At 52.9% G+C, this 11,599-nt stretch overlaps 5 protein-coding genes across 5 annotated transcripts; 4 read left to right on the top strand and 1 right to left on the bottom strand.

The window, feature by feature from the left end:
* Positions 1-125: 125 nt before the first annotated feature.
* On the top strand, positions 126-933 carry cdc42 (Rho family GTPase CDC42; the record flags this gene model as incomplete). Its single annotated transcript, XM_040941500.1, has 3 exons — positions 126-247; positions 435-813; positions 874-933. Coding segments are annotated over 3 exons (561 nt in total), but the record flags the coding sequence as incomplete, so codon positions are not given.
* Positions 934-1,756: 823 nt separating this feature from the next.
* Positions 1,757-3,417, bottom strand: BO72DRAFT_433814 (agmatinase). The gene is made up of 3 exons (XM_040943219.1): positions 3,131-3,417; positions 2,932-3,058; positions 1,757-2,853 (listed from the first exon to the last, which is right to left on the bottom strand). Exons 1-3 carry the CDS (start codon positions 3,257-3,259, stop codon positions 1,838-1,840), a joined length of 1,272 nt encoding a protein of 423 aa, XP_040799166.1. The 5' UTR covers positions 3,260-3,417; the 3' UTR covers positions 1,757-1,837.
* Positions 3,418-3,622: 205 nt separating this feature from the next.
* Positions 3,623-6,024, top strand: BO72DRAFT_487734 (putative beta-ketoacyl synthase (Cem1)). The gene is made up of 8 exons (XM_040947995.1): positions 3,623-3,966; positions 4,191-4,357; positions 4,409-4,516; positions 4,594-4,665; positions 4,718-4,804; positions 4,859-5,125; positions 5,182-5,550; positions 5,614-6,024. The coding sequence occupies exons 1-8, from the start codon at positions 3,915-3,917 to the stop codon at positions 5,776-5,778; spliced, it is 1,287 nt and encodes a 428-aa protein (XP_040799165.1). The 5' UTR covers positions 3,623-3,914; the 3' UTR covers positions 5,779-6,024.
* A 252-nt stretch (positions 6,025-6,276) lies between these two features.
* Positions 6,277-8,737, top strand: BO72DRAFT_450078 (deubiquitination module subunit SGF73). Its single transcript, XM_040945169.1, has 4 exons — positions 6,277-6,661; positions 6,870-7,028; positions 7,242-7,940; positions 8,009-8,737. The coding sequence occupies exons 1-4, from the start codon at positions 6,643-6,645 to the stop codon at positions 8,416-8,418; spliced, it is 1,287 nt and encodes a 428-aa protein (XP_040799164.1). The 5' UTR covers positions 6,277-6,642; the 3' UTR covers positions 8,419-8,737.
* A 205-nt stretch (positions 8,738-8,942) lies between these two features.
* BO72DRAFT_450077 (mRNA guanylyltransferase) lies at positions 8,943-10,833 on the top strand. Its single transcript, XM_040945168.1, has one exon. The coding sequence runs from the start codon at positions 9,226-9,228 to the stop codon at positions 10,471-10,473; it is 1,248 nt and encodes a 415-aa protein (XP_040799163.1). The 5' UTR covers positions 8,943-9,225; the 3' UTR covers positions 10,474-10,833.
* Positions 10,834-11,599: the final 766 nt, after the last annotated feature.

Raw genomic sequence — 11,599 nt, 5'->3', positions numbered from 1 at the left:
CCCCCCATTTTACCCCCCGTTTCTCTTCCTCCCGCAGCCTCTGCCCCCTTTCTTTAAGTGTACTACTGGTCTTTTGGCACTCTTTTCCTTGGGCGACCTGCTAATCTGTGTCTCTTCTATCTTGCAGGTGTGTTGTCGTCGGTGACGGTGCGGTTGGAAAGACTTGCCTGTTAATTTCGTACACAACGAACAAGTTCCCCTCGGAATATGTTCCTACCGTCTTCGACAACTATGCTGTCACGGTCATGTAAGTCGTTGTCCTCTGCCCCCATGCACGGCGAGCACCTTGAAACGCTCTTGGGTGAAATGCGCAGCATCATGTCATCGATCGCGTCATTGTCGCTCTCTCTTCCTGACTTCGGATCCAAGATGATCACATTGCGACTCTTCCTCAATAGATGGCTGACTCGATGACTATCATTATTGCGCATTAGGATTGGCGATGAGCCATACACCCTGGGTCTCTTTGATACCGCCGGCCAGGAGGATTATGATCGTCTCCGTCCTCTTTCCTACCCCCAAACCGATGTCTTTCTCGTCTGCTTCTCCGTCACTTCCCCCGCCTCCTTCGAGAACGTCCGCGAAAAATGGTTCCCTGAAGTTCACCACCACTGCCCTGGTGTTCCTTGCCTAATCGTCGGCACCCAAACCGATTTGCGCGACGATCCCGCTGTTCGGGAAAAGCTTTCCCGTCAAAAGATGCAGCCCATTCGCAAGGAAGACGGAGACCGGATGGCTAAAGAATTGGGCGCTGTGAAATACGTGGAGTGTTCCGCCTTGACGCAGTACAAGCTCAAGGACGTCTTTGATGAGGTTCGTTCTGCTAGCGCCCGTGATTTTGCATATAGAGAAAGCTGACAGATCGGTCTGAAGGCCATCGTTGCCGCCCTGGAGCCTGCGCCCAAGAAATCTAAGAAGTGTGTGGTATTGTAAAACAATCACGTCTCCTATATCGCAGGCTGGTACGCGCCAGAGGATTGCACACTTGTCGTCGGGGCATCACAGACATGTCGTATGATTTTGGAGGAACGGATTGTTTTATTTCACAATACGGAGTTTTGGGCATTTCACCCGGAGGAGGGGCTGGCTTACTCGACCACCGTCTAACCTGAGACTTTTATGTGTTTTTGTCTCCGATCATTGAGTGAATATCATCCATGCAGCCCGCAGCCCTGACACCCGAGTGCAAGACCCGCCGTGACTCGGTTGCACCGGGGAAACTGCTGAGGGCTCTCCTAAGCAAGAACAGGGTCACCAACATATACTCTACCATATCGCCCATCAGCTCGTCTTCCGATTGATGCCGTGTACAATTGGCCCCCGATTTGAACTCCTCCGACCCCTTCCCACTATCTTTGCTCATCTCTCCGTGCTCATTCGATTGCCCTTCCACTGTCTACTTAACTCCCTCCCGCCTTCTCCGATCCTTTCCTTCTCTTCTCTTTTCCCCTTCTACTTCCTTTCTAAACTCTCATCGTCTTTATTGGCGTTGGAAGTCGAGGCGTCTTCTTTTGGCTGGCTGATGGTTCGATCTGTGTTCTTTTCTTCTTTTAACATCCCTCAATATGTTATCATGCCTATCACAATTTGCTGTGCAATTTTCACCCAAATCGTTCATGCGAGGCCTGGATTAGATAACACAGATACAATAGTGATGACCGAAGTTTCATTTCAGATTCTACCATTCGAGATTGCGTTGCGTGTAGAGAAGAGTTGGGATGATATGGGCCCGACCATTGACAAGGACATGTTTTTGCTGGGATGTGCCTGCATCATACTGCTAAACGACCTCACTAACTCATTATATACATAGCATCGTCATCGCATGTATCGCGTTTTACAGCTCGTCCTTGACCTCCGTCTCAACTGCCACGTCCTCAACCTCAACCTCGACCTCAATTTCGACCTCGGGCGTTGCTTTGCGTCCGTACCAACCACCCAGATCCTCACCTGCACCAGCCTTGACCATGCTGGTGATAATCTCAAAAGCAACCTGAGCTGCTGCCAGAGCCGTGGTCTCACCCTTGTTGTCATAACTAGGCGACACCTCGACAATATCCGCACCAACGATGTTCAATTTCTCGATGCCACGCAGGATACGGATGAACTCTCGGGTCGTCCAGCCACCAGGTTCGGGAGTACCAGTACCCGGGGCGGTCGCCGGGTCCAGAACATCGATGTCAACGGACAAGTAAACGGGTTGTTCTGGATCTAGACCAATGCGCTCGACGATCCGATCCACGATACCCATGGGGCCCAGCTCATCAATATCATCTGCGTGAATTCGCATGAATCCCTGCTCAGGTCCAGGGTTGGTGTAATCACTATCGTCAACGCCCGTCAGTCGTGTGCGCAGTCCCGCATGTGCGGAGGTCGCATTGCAGATAAGGCCCTCACGGCTGGCCTTGTGGAAGAAGCTGCCGTGGTTGAAGTGCGACTGCTCCGAGAGCCAGTAAGCCGAGTACCGCACGGGGTTCCAGGTATCGAGATGTGCGTCGAAGTGAAGCACAGTGATAGGCTTCTGGTAGATCTGGTACAGGGCACGCAGGGCAGGAAGGGCAACGCTGTGATCGCCTCCCAGGGTGACGAGCTTCGACTTTCCGGCCGAAATCCCCTTTGTGCCGTACGTGGAGGAAGCGCGGGTCACGGCCGGCCGGGAACCCAGCTCCAGGAAGGCTTCGTACATTTGCCGCTCGGCCAACCCATTGTCGAACGGGGTAATTGGAATGTCGCCACAGTCCTTGACCGTTGCCCACGATTGGTAGGGGTTGATTCCCGCGCGGGTGTTGTAGCTGGTACCGGCCATCTGGCGGGCGCTGGCCGCACGGATGGAGCGGGGACCGAAACGGGCGCCTGTTGTTTATGAGGGAGGCGTTTAGGCATGTGGGCATTGGGAAGATAGGGCGATGTAGATGGCTGTTTGGAGCTTACCTGGTCTGTAGCTGACTGCTGTGTCGAAGGGGGCGCCGATGACGGCAATATCGTAACGCTCATCCGGTTCGACGAGACACTTGACAGGCTTCATGTGGGCGAAGCTGGCAATGCCGGAGAAGGTAAACTACACAAATCGTCGAACATTAATCTAGTGTTGAGAAAGAAGAGAAGGGGGAAGAATTGATGGCTGGCCCACCTCCTGATCCCATTTCTTCAGCAATTCCTCGCGCAACCGCTCCGGGATCGTTTCGTCATTGTCGTGGTGAGTGTGGGAGAGAGCGGTGCCGGCCAAAGCCAGACAGGCTGCCCAGGTGAGGGATTTCATCGCGCAATTGGCAACTCTGCTTTCTCTCTTGGGAATTGTGGAGAGTGAGCCGTGAGAAATGGGTCGAAAGAAAGAAGCTTCGATGCAGCAGACTTTCGGGGGCGGTGTCTCTTATAGAAATTATAGAAATTTCGAGCACTCGGAAGAATTAATCTCGCCCTCGTTCTTCGATGACCTCGGAGACCCTCATCCCTCATCCTGAATACCGGGGAGAGGAAGTGGACGGGCTTATCGATAGGAGATGCGCTGCTGATTGGCTGTATCGAGGAACCCGAGAGGTAAATTGACGGCCTTGTGGCCTGGTTTCTCTGACGTCGTGAGAACCTTCCCTTTCGGGTTGCTCTTCGGCATTTCAGGTTCCAAATTCAAGGTCCAGTTCACAAAGATCATTCCATCGATTATTATTCAATTTATTCAGTCGAATTTCTCATCCACTCCTGCTCCATTCTTGGCTCGGTCCTTACCACGAGTATAGTACCGGGCAGGTCTGGTGGCTCCAGATTTAGCTCCGAAATAACCTACCGCGGAGCTTTGCTCAATCTTCCTTACCGTACCCGAAAACCTTGTCGAAATTCAGTACATAAGTTACATTGACGGGTAGACCGACAGACAGGTGGACAAACAAGCAGACAGAACTCTTTTCCTTCAAGATTCCATGCGTCGAGTCGTTGTAACAGGCTTAGGAGCAGTCACACCTTTGGGGGTAGGTGAGTACATCTCGATTCAAAATTCAATCCGCCCGCGTCTTCTCCGCGGCGTCCCTTCAAACGGTCTCCACTTCTGGCATGCCCAAAAGGGAAGGTCAAGTACAACTTCAATTACTTGCCCAGGAGGGTAGTTGCACACGAAAGCGGGACCCAAGCCTTCCCTGTAGCTTTTTTTTCTTTTTTTTTTCTTCGTTTTTTTCTTCATCATCTAAGCTGAGACGCAGGCATCCGTCGAACATGGAAACGCCTGTTAGACGGTCATTGTGGCATCGTCAACGTCGTGCATCGCGATGCTAGGTTCAAGGACGTGCCCTGTCAGGTTGCTGCCGTTGTGCCGCAAGGTGCTCGAGGCGAAGGCGGATGGACGGCTTCGGAGTGGTTAAGCAGAGACGTGAGTATTGCCCTGGCTATTGGGTAGCCCCCAACTGATTGTCCGTGGCAGGATGAGCGCAAGATGGCTCGATTTGTGCAGTACGCAATGGCTGCTTCGGAAGAGGCTCTAGAAGATGCCGGCTGGATGCCAACGACTTTTGAACAGAAGGAAGCAACGGTACATACCCCAAGTGAAGCCTTCCACTGGTGCTCTTTTCTTTTTTTTTTTTTTTTTACTAAAGGTATCATGTCTAGGGGGTATGTCTCGGGTCGGGTATTGGTAATTTTGATGAGATTTATGACACGGTTGTGGCGTATGAAAAGGGTGTAAGTGTCCTTGTTGAGCATCAAGGATAAACGTCAGCTGAAACTGTGCCAGGGTTATCGCAAAGTGTCGCCTCTGTTTGTACCCAAGTTGTTGATCAACCTCGGTGCTGGTCACATTTCTATGAGATATGGGCTCATGGTAGGCAGACAAAACCTCCCTCCAATACCCTATCACGACTAACTTTACATTTAGGGGCCGAACCACGCAGCGACTACAGCATGCACCACAGGCGCACACTCAATCGGCGATGCAGCCCGCTTCATTGCGTGCGGTGATGCTGATGTGATGCTAGCCGGCGGCGCGGAGTCTTGTATCCATCCTTTGGCGGTTGGCGGTTTCGCTAGGGCCCGCAGTCTGGCTACCAGCTACAATGACAACCCGCAGAAGGCTTCTCGGCCATTCGATGCGGATCGAGAGGGCTTTGTAGTAGGAGAAGGGGCTGCAGTGATGGTCCTAGAGGTATAGCCTTCTTGGGTTCACGTTGTCTTTACGTCACGTTCTAACCCTGCTGCCAGGAGCTCGAACATGCGAAGACACGAGGAGCTCGGATCTATGCGGAGCTAAAAGGATACGGCTGCTCCGGGGACGCGCACCATATGACCGCGCCCAAGGAGAATGGTGAAGGCGCATTTTTGGCCATGAAAAAGGCGCTCAAGAACGCCGGGCTTTCGCCCTCCGCTGTCGACTACATCAATGCTCACGCTACTTCAACAGTTGTGGGCGATGCGGCGGAGAACAGTGCCATCAGAGCTCTGCTTCTCGGTCCAGGTGGAAAGCAGAAAGCTGTAGAGGTCAACATCAGCAGCACCAAGGGTGCCGTTGGCCACCTGCTTGGTGGTGCTGGCGCCATTGAGGCTGCCTTTGTCGTTCTCGCAGTCAATGAGGTAGGCGTGTTCTTCTCGCACTCGAACAAGCTTTGTCATGGAAATACTAACAGTGCGATTCAGAACATCATGCCTCCAACAATTAACCTGGAGCGGCTAGCAGATGGATTCGATTGCAATTATGCCCCGGGCGAGGCGCAAGAGCGCCGTATCGACGTGGCTTTGACGAACAGCTTTGGATTCGGAGGGACCAACAGCAGTTTGTGTTTCTCGAAGCTCAACAACTAGGTGAGGTGCCTCATCCTATTGTTGTGTGGTCTTTTTGCATAGATGCTGCACTGTATCAACAGCATGTACTTTAGCGTGGACATGTCATACTTCGTCAGCGGCAGAGAACCATGTCTGCCTCTCATCAAGATAGGATGCCGAGGTACCTGACACAGTCAGGTTATGAAAATGTATTTTATATGTGATTACTTGATTCTAAGTCCTCTGAATTGTTTAGATGATATAGTGGTTTGTGTTACATAATGCCCTTGATATATGCCTGGTGTTTGGGACTGGTCAACAATTCAGCTCTTTCTTCTCAATGAATTTGAAGTCAATTTCTATAAGCTTTAAACAAGTAACACTTATTCTCCAAGCCTGGATCTATTGTACACCTCGCGATTCCACCAAGTCAAAGAAGCAGGGATTCCTTCACCAATCCGCGCACGTGACCCAACCCCATGCGGGAAACCCCCCTCTCTCTCCCCGGCCCCGGACGTAGCCTCGATCATCGCATCGCAAGCACTACAGCTGCTGCTGTTTCAACGCTACGCCGTGCTGGGTTGTCGCAACACGCCCCCTCCTTCCGTTCAGTCGATTAGCTCTCGCACCGAGCTTCTCTCCTTAGACACGATATAAGTTACCGTCTCATCTCCTCAAAACCCACCCTTTCGTTCTTTACATGAATGACAACGTCCCGCCCCGTCATCACCCTCTCTCTACGCTTCGAAACCCACACAATACAATCAGTCGTCCAACTTTGGAAGGGAGGCCACGGTAGTAGGGAACGAAATCACCAGCCGTGGTCGTAGTCGCGGGTTTTATATCACATTACTTATTGAATCAGCCCTTTCCCGGGGGCTCGTTTGCTCGAGTTTACAAATCATGGCTACTTCCAATAACGGTGTGTACATCTTGCTTTGCTGTTCTCTCTCGTCGCTTTGTTTCTCTCTGTGTGTGTATGTGTGTGTGCGAGGTCATCATGGAGGAAGAGAGAGGCAAGAGGAAACAATACCTCGGGACGGAAAAGCTATTGAAGGCGGAATCTCACTCGAATGAAGAAGAATATTGGGCTAATTTTTCGTGACTCACCATTTTACTGTGCGCTGCAGCCCCTTCTGTCGCATCATCATCATCATCATCATCATCAACAACAACTGCTGGCAGTTTTGTTGATGCATCCGGATATAAATTCTCCGAGAAGGATGTGAAACCCGGGAAGATCAAGTTGAAGAAGTCGGCGAAGCTGGGAGGTAGGAAGAAGGCTGATGGTATGTTTTTTTTTTCTTTTCCCCTTTCTTTCTTTCTTTCTCGGTTCCTGTGTTGTTCTTGTTTCTGTCTGGGAAAAGGGTGCGCTGCTCTGGGTTCCTGAGGCGGAAGGGAGTGTGGAGACATCATTTCGATGCAGAAGAAGACGTTGGGGTTCCTATTGGAACTACTAGAAGAGAGGATGCTAAAGAAAAATCTCTTTCATGCGATGACAGAACCCCCCGCCTCCCCCGGCTCATCCCCGATTCTTCCGGAGATCGACGAAAAGACTATGGCCGCCTTCCCGACGGGCAAGCCGCGAGAAGAAGATCATCTGGAGACGGTCATCTGTAAGACCTGCAAGAGGCCGGTCCTCAAGCAGAATGCCGTGGAACACATCCGCGGGTGTATTCGAGCGAAGCAGGAGAAGGCGCGCCAGCGGAAGGAGGCGCGCGATGCGGCGAATCGGGCCAAGGCCGGTGATAAGGATGATACCGAGGAGGTGGGCGTGGGCGGCGCCGGCGGTGCGGGAGGAGGACCCGGCGGGGAGAAAGGGGAAGGTGGAGAGGATTCGTCGATGAAGGGCCAGAAGGGCGCGAAGAAGAGCGCCGTCAAGGGGATGGCGGCGGAGATCGGGGCGAAGAAGGGCACGAAGCGGAAGACGGAGGCCGGGGATGGCGACGACAAGGATAGCAAGGAGCCCAAGACGAAGAAGAAAAAGAAGGAGGAGCCCAAACCGAAGACCGCCAAACCGAAGGGTCCCGTGGATGTCGAGAAACAGTGCGGTGTTACTCTGCCGAATGGGGCCCAGTGTGCGCGCTCTTTGACTTGTAAGAGCCATTCGATGGGTGCGAAGCGAGCGGTCCCTGGACGTTCGTTACCATACGACATGTTGCTGCAGGCGTATCAGAAGAAAAACCAGGCGAGGCAGCAGAGTAAGTTTCTCTTTCTTCTTCTCGAGTCAGAATGAGTGAAGAACGTGGGGCTAATGCACTTTTGACAGAGGCTGCTATCGACGCCAACGCGCCGCTGCAGGACGAGCAAGATAATAACGGTCCGGTCGACTCGGATGAAGAGAAGGATGCCGTGATGGCGGCGATCACGCGCTCACATCCACAGCCCCTTGTCAGTCACACCTTGATCTCGACCAAGAAGAAGTACCAGTATGTGCGCATCAAAGAGATGCTGTCGCATGCTTTGGGCGGCTCGCGCGGCGGTGGCCTCTTCTCGACCGGCGACAACACCTCATCTACGCCTTCTCTGTTCTCCGATGGGAACCTTTTCACCCCCGTGGACGAAGTCGACATGGCTTTACCGGTCTCTGCAACTGTGCCGGATAATGCGACAGATGCTGATACGAAGACTCCGGCCGCACCTGCGCCCAAGAAACTTTCCGTGGCGGCAAGCTCGTGAGGTCTTGGTCCAGGCAGGTGCGTGGGCGAATGGTTTATGAATTCAGTCATTTTTCCGTGTTGGATGGGTTCTTCATGTTGCTGCCCAGTGGTATTTAAAGGGTTACAAAACGGCGATGGGTCAGCGGTTGGAGGTTGGACGGGTTGGGGGACGGCGTTTTAAGGATGATTCAACTTTGCTGCGCTCTTTTGACTTCTGTGATGATATGATACCCCGTGTTGAGTGTGTTTGGATGCATGCATTGTTGCTTTACTTGGTGTACAGTTGTGTCCAAAATGGGTTGACGTGTGATTTGATAGAGATTCTAATGCAACTTCACATCAGATATTGTTCAGTCCGTAATGCTTCTTAGACTTTGCCAATATTACGAAAGTTTCTTTGATAAGTTGTGCCTGATAATTACTCGAAGGCTACTAAGAATCTATACTGGTGGCATGTCAGACTGCCTCAGGCCACAACCGCGACCTCCGCCGAACGGCGACAAAAGCCCGCCCGCCCACCCAATTGAGCTCAATGCGCCTGCCCTTTCTTTCACCTCACACTCCTTTCTTTTAACACCGCGCAAAGCTGTGCGGCTTTGCAGGCGAGGCCTCGGTCCGACCTCAATTCTTATACAACTCTCAACCTACTTTCAACTCTCTACAGACAGTCCAAAAGAACCCCATCGCCCGCCCACCTCAACTCCGATCCGTCCATTGTCGAGTCCACCTCACCCGATTGAATCCCGATCCCGCCTCGCCCTTATTACCTACCTACCTACCTACCTACGCACCCACCACCCCGCGCTCCTCTTCGTCCAGCTGCAAGATGGGAAACTCCGTTCCCGACCTCGACGCGGTCGGCGTGAAAGCCGAACCAGAGCTGGCCGACATGCTCCGGCGCGAGGTCGCCAGTCTTCTGGGGCGCAACAACCTGAACTTTCCCGGAGCGCAGCCGGTCAGTTTCGCGACGCGACATCTCACCGAACTCCAGCGGGAGGACTACTACGTCTGCGAGAAGACGGATGGCATCCGGTGCCTGATGTACTTTGCGCACGGGGAACCGGATTCGGACACGCCGGAGGTGCACTACCTGATCGACCGCAAGAACGACTACCGGTGGGTGCCGGGGCTGCACTTCCCGCTCCCCGGTGATGACACCTTCCGACAGTTCCACGTGAATACGATCGTGGATGGTGAGCTCGTGAACGACACCTACGAGGACGGGACGCAGCAGCTGAAATTCCTGGTGTTCGACTGCCTGGTGCTGGACGGGCAGCCGCTGATGCACCGCACGCTCGACAAGCGGCTGGCCTATTTCAAGGAGAAGGTGCTGCGACCGTACAACGCCATGTACCGCAAGTTCCCCGAGGAGATCCCGCACCGCACGTTCACGGTGGAAGACAAATCGACGCAGTTCAGCTACGGGATCGAGATGATGTTTCGCGAGATCATCCCCAAGGTCAAGAAGATCCATGGCAACGACGGGCTGATCTTCACGTGTCGGAGCACCCCGTACAAGATCGGCACCGACGAGCACATCCTGAAGTGGAAGCCGCCGGCGGAGAACACCATCGATTTCCGCATGAGGCTGGAGTTCCCGTTGCTCGAGCCGGACACCGACGACGAGGCCGAGGGGGTCACGGAACCGTACGCGGACTACGACACGATGCCGATCTTCCATCTATTCGTGCTGCTGCGCACGAACGAGTACCAGCCCTTCGGGGAGATGTTCGTCACGCCGGACGAGTGGGAGGCGATGAAGGCCCTGGGCCAGCCGCTGGATGACACGATCGTCGAATGCGCCCAGGATGACCAGGGCCGGTGGCGGTTCCATCGGCTGCGGGATGACAAGTCGGACGCGAATCACATCTCGACGGTGCATAAGGTTCTGGAGAGTATCCAGGATCGGGTGACGGAGGAGGACCTCATCCGCATGGCTCCTGCAATCAAGACGGCGTGGAAGAAGCGCCAGGCGTTGCAGGAGGAAGAAGCTCGGAAACGACACCGACAAGCTCCTGGGGGCGGTGGGCCCCCGAACGGCCAGAACGGGGTCAAGAGGAAGTTCGAGGAGTGATTCTCTTTCTGATTGTGTTTTCTTTCATCTAGTAGTCTGACTCCCGCGGGTCGATGAGCTCCTTACTACTCATGACCTCGGCGGGGCAGGTTGGCTGGCCGGTTGATTTTGGTTTGCGAGGCGTTAGGTGCTGGTGGGTGGTGTGTGTGTGTATGTGTTGAATGCGTGCTGGTCAATTCCTCCGGGTTCCATTTCTCTCAGGCCCGAATGCATTCTTACTGACTCATGTTTGTGTTTCTTTTTTTTACCCATTTCAGTCTTCTGTGTATACAAGAACAGCAACCGGCCTCAATGTCGCATGTTGCATCAAGGGATAAAGCGAATGGATGGGAAAATTGTATAGATTCACCCCCATATCCCCTCCCTCCCATGGGCGGCCAGTGTGTAGAGTAATGGAATGAGATACATTAAGGAAAGGGTTAAATAGCCCATCAAACGAAAAAAAAGAAAGAAAGAAAGAAAGAAAGCCGCGCGTATTGTTTCATTCCACAATCAAAACGAATTTCATGCTATGCGGTCTTGCTTTCCACCGATTGTCTTTTCCAAGTCGCCACGCTACTCGCTGGATCTTGACCGGAAATCCTTTCCTTGAGAAAGAATTGGGGGGGACTGGTAGGTAATCCTTGACCCCCTCTGACGATCCTGGTTTGAAATGTCTTTCCTGTGGAATAGACATGTACTGCATAGTATGTTTATGTGCAGTTATAGTTGTAGGTCGTTCCTCGTATGAATCTGTTATGAGGTGCCCGTTCTGGCCGGATTACCTATTCCGGTAATCGAGTGTGTAGGATCTGATCTAGAACCATCCCTTTCTTTCAGGTTCCCCCCTCCCCCCCGTCCTGCCCCGTGCAGGGTCTGTTTCTTATTTGATTCCTTTTTTTTTTTTTGTTTGGTGGGTGGGAGGCTATCTGGGGAGAGGATGGGGGATGGGGGATAGGGCATGGGGATACGATACGGTGCTACGGAGCTAGGTAGGGAAGATCCACTACGGAAGTAGGTCCTATCTCTCCCTCTTTTCCCCTTGCTACATTGGATGTATGCTGCGTTATGACATCAGTGGATATGGAACATGCATGTAGATGTAGATGTAGATGTACAGCACGCATTATTCTGGATGGTGGAAGCT

The sequence above is a fragment of the Aspergillus fijiensis genome, assembly GCF_003184825.1.
Source record: "Aspergillus fijiensis CBS 313.89 unplaced genomic scaffold BO72scaffold_41, whole genome shotgun sequence".
Taxonomy (NCBI): domain Eukaryota; kingdom Fungi; phylum Ascomycota; class Eurotiomycetes; order Eurotiales; family Aspergillaceae; genus Aspergillus; species Aspergillus fijiensis.
The sequence above is the reverse complement of the archived record's forward strand: the minus strand, read 5'-3'. Positions and strand labels throughout refer to the sequence as shown.

Coding starts and splice junctions, on each gene's coding strand:
- BO72DRAFT_433814 (XM_040943219.1), bottom strand. CDS start 3,259: ATGAAATCCCTCACCTGGGCAGCCTGTCTGGCTTTGGCCGGCACCGCT. Junction 3,059..3,130: donor TGAAGAAATGGGATCAGGAG/GTGGGCCAGCCA, acceptor CGATTTGTGTAG/TTTACCTTCTCCGGCATTGC. Junction 2,854..2,931: donor AGCAGTCAGCTACAGACCAG/GTAAGCTCCAAA, acceptor CATAAACAACAG/GCGCCCGTTTCGGTCCCCGC.
- BO72DRAFT_487734 (XM_040947995.1), top strand. CDS start 3,915: ATGCGTCGAGTCGTTGTAACAGGCTTAGGAGCAGTCACACCTTTGGGG. Junction 5,126..5,181: donor CTGCAGTGATGGTCCTAGAG/GTATAGCCTTCT, acceptor CCCTGCTGCCAG/GAGCTCGAACATGCGAAGAC. Junction 5,551..5,613: donor TCGTTCTCGCAGTCAATGAG/GTAGGCGTGTTC, acceptor AGTGCGATTCAG/AACATCATGCCTCCAACAAT.
- BO72DRAFT_450078 (XM_040945169.1), top strand. Junction 7,029..7,241: donor AGGTAGGAAGAAGGCTGATG/GTATGTTTTTTT, acceptor ATGCGATGACAG/AACCCCCCGCCTCCCCCGGC. Junction 7,941..8,008: donor AAACCAGGCGAGGCAGCAGA/GTAAGTTTCTCT, acceptor CACTTTTGACAG/AGGCTGCTATCGACGCCAAC.
- BO72DRAFT_450077 (XM_040945168.1), top strand. CDS start 9,226: ATGGGAAACTCCGTTCCCGACCTCGACGCGGTCGGCGTGAAAGCCGAA.